The sequence below is a fragment of the Microtus ochrogaster genome, unplaced genomic scaffold, assembly GCF_000317375.1.
Source record: "Microtus ochrogaster isolate Prairie Vole_2 unplaced genomic scaffold, MicOch1.0 UNK5, whole genome shotgun sequence".
NCBI lineage: Eukaryota > Metazoa > Chordata > Mammalia > Rodentia > Cricetidae > Microtus > Microtus ochrogaster.
The window spans coordinates 10,925,521-10,929,130 of NW_004949103.1; the positions used below are offsets into that span (position 1 = coordinate 10,925,521).

Consider the following 3,610-nt stretch of genomic DNA (forward strand, 5'->3'; position numbering starts at 1 on the left):
TTTTTTTTTTTTTTTTTTAATTATCCTGACTACCTTTTACCTCTGGGCTTTTTATCTTTCTCTATTTCTGTATACCTTTCTTTCCTCTCTTATTCTGATTGGCTGGGTGACTGGCCCCTGATGTCCTCTTTTCCTTGTTCTTTTGCTCCTCTGACTCATTTCTCCTATTTATTCTCTCTGCTTGCTAGCCCCACTCATCCTTGCTCCTGCCTCACTATTGGCCATTCATCTCTTAATAGGATCATGTGTTTTAGGTAGGCACAGTAACACAGCTTCACAGAGTTAAACAGATGCAGCATAAACAAAAGTCATACACCTGATAATAATATTACCCAACACTTAACTGCTGAGCAACCTCTCCGCCTCAGACATCTCAGCTTCTTAGTGAAGAGAAGAGCAGAGGAGAAAGATCTTGGGGTGGTCCCTTGCTTTGCCTGTTGGAGGAACAGGAGGACATACCACTAGGAAAGTCTAAGTAAAGTGATGGATATCAGGAGAAAGAGCTGGCAGGATGTTCATATCTTCTAAGAACTTACCCTGTAAAATAGAGATTTCCAATATAAATGATTCAGGGAAGAAAATTTATTTGGTTTTGATTCTTTTGTCTGTAGCCTTCCTGCCTCATATTCTTTTACCTCTCATAACCTCCCTTCTGCCTTAATGTCACATGTGTCCTGTGTATCTTTTCTTGAGCATAACCCCACCCCACTTATATACATCCTATAAATACTGTTGGCTCGGGAGTCAATAGTCTAAGTTATCTCACTTAATAAAATTGTTGGGTCTGACCATGTTTTTAAAGTTAAAAGTATTTGTGGATGATTGATTGAAGGGGAGAAAACTTCTGAAGTTTGCCTATATTTTGTATACTATTCTGAGTTTTTAATTTTTTATTGTTTAGCCTTTTTTTAGTTTTCACAAAAGTTCATGATCAAAAGAAGATAACTACTAATTAGATTCAATTTTGTATCTTTATAAAGGTTGGATTATTTTTTAACTTTTCTTTATATTATGAGACAGGGTTCCTTTATGTAGCCCTGGCTATCCTGGACCTCATTTTATAGACTAGATTGATCTTGAACTCAGAGGTATGCCTGCCTCTGTCCCCGAGTGCTGAGGTTAAAGGCGTGCACCACCTTGCCCAGCTCTATGAAAGTTTTTTTTTTTTTTTTTTTTTTTTTTTTTTAAAACCAAAGTATTCTTAAGGCTTTCATTGGACAATTTTTAGATGAGTGAAATGTCTATACTGGGATTAGAAAAACTTGTTAAGTGCTAATAATAAAAATTGATATATAAAGATTTGTTATAAAATCAGAAGAGGGTAATTATTTCATCTTAGAATCATCTCCTTAGGACTGAATATTGGTAGCTATTGCTGCATATTAGGGGCATGAGTGTAACAAGGAAACTGGATGCTGAGGTAATAATGTATCTGAAGTTATGAGAGCCATCAAAATGACATATTAAGAGTATTTGGTTTTGTCAGATTTACAGGATTCATTCTCAAAACATGTAGTGAATATGTTCTTGAAATTCTTGTCTGAAGGCGTAAGTCACAAACAATTCCACACCAGTTTGGAATTATGATTAATAGAATGGTTATTTATTTAAGGGGGAAAAAACTTACAGATCACCGTCCCAGACAATAGCCCTCTTGAGAAATCAGGAAGGGAGCCTAGTCGCCAGAAGCAGAGCTGGAAGCCAGAGAGTAAACAGAGGGAAGTGGCTGCTTTTTTTTTTAATTTAGAACTTTTTGAATCTTGAATTTAATGAGGAAAATGTACAGACGGTTGTCCAGGAGGGGCATCTTTCAGAGTTGTCTTGCGGAGTTATTGCCTAGGGATACATCTATAGAAAAGTGGGAGACAATTCCATGAGGAATCTGATGAATCATACAAATCTGATCAAGGATAATGGTGTCCTGTCTGATGCTCTACTATAGTGGAATAGGTGTGAAGGAAGCCCTGCCTTTCTAGCCAACACGAAGGATTGCTCACTCTGTGAGAAGTGGGACACTTCAGCTGCTTTTTTTAAAGGGAGAGAGACCACGCCCCAATGGGCTGGTATCTCAGCTGCTATTGGCTGAAGGACCAGAAGGAGCTCCCACAACACTTGTCAGTTTTGAAAATAAGTCATTTTTCTAACTACACTAATTTGACCAACATAGAGGTGATTTTTTTGTTATTTTAAAGATCAAATTACATTGAATAGTATAGTTAATAATTCACAACAGAATCTCTTCCCCCCATGGTTTTGGAATTTGCTGTGTAGTTCTCAGGATAGACTTAAACTGTTTGTGTACATATGCAGAGATCTATGTTGGGTATCTTCCTCAGGTTATAGTCTGTCTAACTTTGAGACAAGGATTGCTCACTGAACCAGGACCTCCTTGATTTGGTTAGGTTGGTTGGCCAATGAGCACTAGGGATCCACCTGTCTCTGTTCCCTAGCAGTGGGGTTATAGATGTGCTCTGCTATGTAACTAGCTTCCTGTGTGGGTGCTGGTTATCTGAAATGTTTATGTTTGACAGGCACTTAAGCAACTAGGCCATCTCCCTAAACTACTTTATTGAAGCATCTTGTTGACAACTTAATTCATTATATGAAATCTGAATTTAAGTGAAGAGAAAAATTTTGCTTAAAAGGAATGTAAATATACTGACATTGTAATAAAGTTTTAAACTCATTAAAATGTACTGTTTTTTTTTTTTGTTTCTGTTTGTTTGCTAGGCAGAGAGAACAGTTTACATATAATTATACAGTTTTTTTCTGGATCTTAGAAAATGATAAAAATTTACCGTAGTTGAGTTCTGTTTTTCTTATCAAAGGATGAAATAATACAATCCAGCCAGACTTGACTTCAAAATCTTTTTCCACTGCAAAGATTGATTTAATGACTAAAGTTGTATTATGAGATAAATAAATAATTTGTTTTTTAAAAGTGAAATTTTAATTATAATTCTGAAAAGTGTTGTTTTGTTTTTACTTAACACTGTCATTGAAATTTAACTAGGAAAGATACTAATTTTACTTAGAATATAGTATTAAGTTGTTTTGCTGAATTTTTGGGGGTTTCTAATTGTAGGTTTTGCAAATTGATGACATCACAATAAAAATCAGTGCTTTAAAGGCAATCTTTGACCAGCTGATGACATTTGGGATTGAACCATTTAAAACTAAGAAAGCTAAGACCGTCCAGTGTGAAGGTGCAGACATAAACAGTGGTGATGAAGAAGAAGAAGCAGAAGATGCTGAAGAGACCGCCACAGCTAAGAATGTTCTCAAACTCCTCACCGACTTCTTAGATAGCGAGGTAGGGGATCATTCAGCTCTACAGTTATGAAACACTTGCAGCCTGTGTTTATCTTCTTAGCTCTGTTTTTTAATTTTTACCAAAGTTTACCTTTGACACAATATTATTTTAAAAAATATTAGTTTAAAATTTAAATTTTACATCTTATTAGTTTTCATTATCAAATTAGTGTGCAAAGAATTGAAGGTTCCTTTGTTACAATGTTTCTAACATAGTAACAGAAATGAATTAGAACAGACACTATTGCAAATGGGCAGTTTTCTGTTTTTAAAAATATTTTTTATTTATTTATTTATT

At 35.2% G+C, this 3,610-nt stretch overlaps 1 protein-coding gene across 1 annotated transcript in view; it reads left to right on the forward strand.

Moving 5' to 3' along the window:
* Ncapg (non-SMC condensin I complex subunit G) overlaps positions 1-3,610 on the forward strand; it is a 33,421-nt gene that overhangs the window by 19,989 nt on the left and 9,822 nt on the right. The window contains exon 14 of the mRNA XM_005366003.2: positions 3,086-3,313. Coding sequence (XP_005366060.1) covers positions 3,086-3,313 — 228 coding nt within the window. The remainder of the gene's footprint in view (positions 1-3,085; positions 3,314-3,610) is intronic.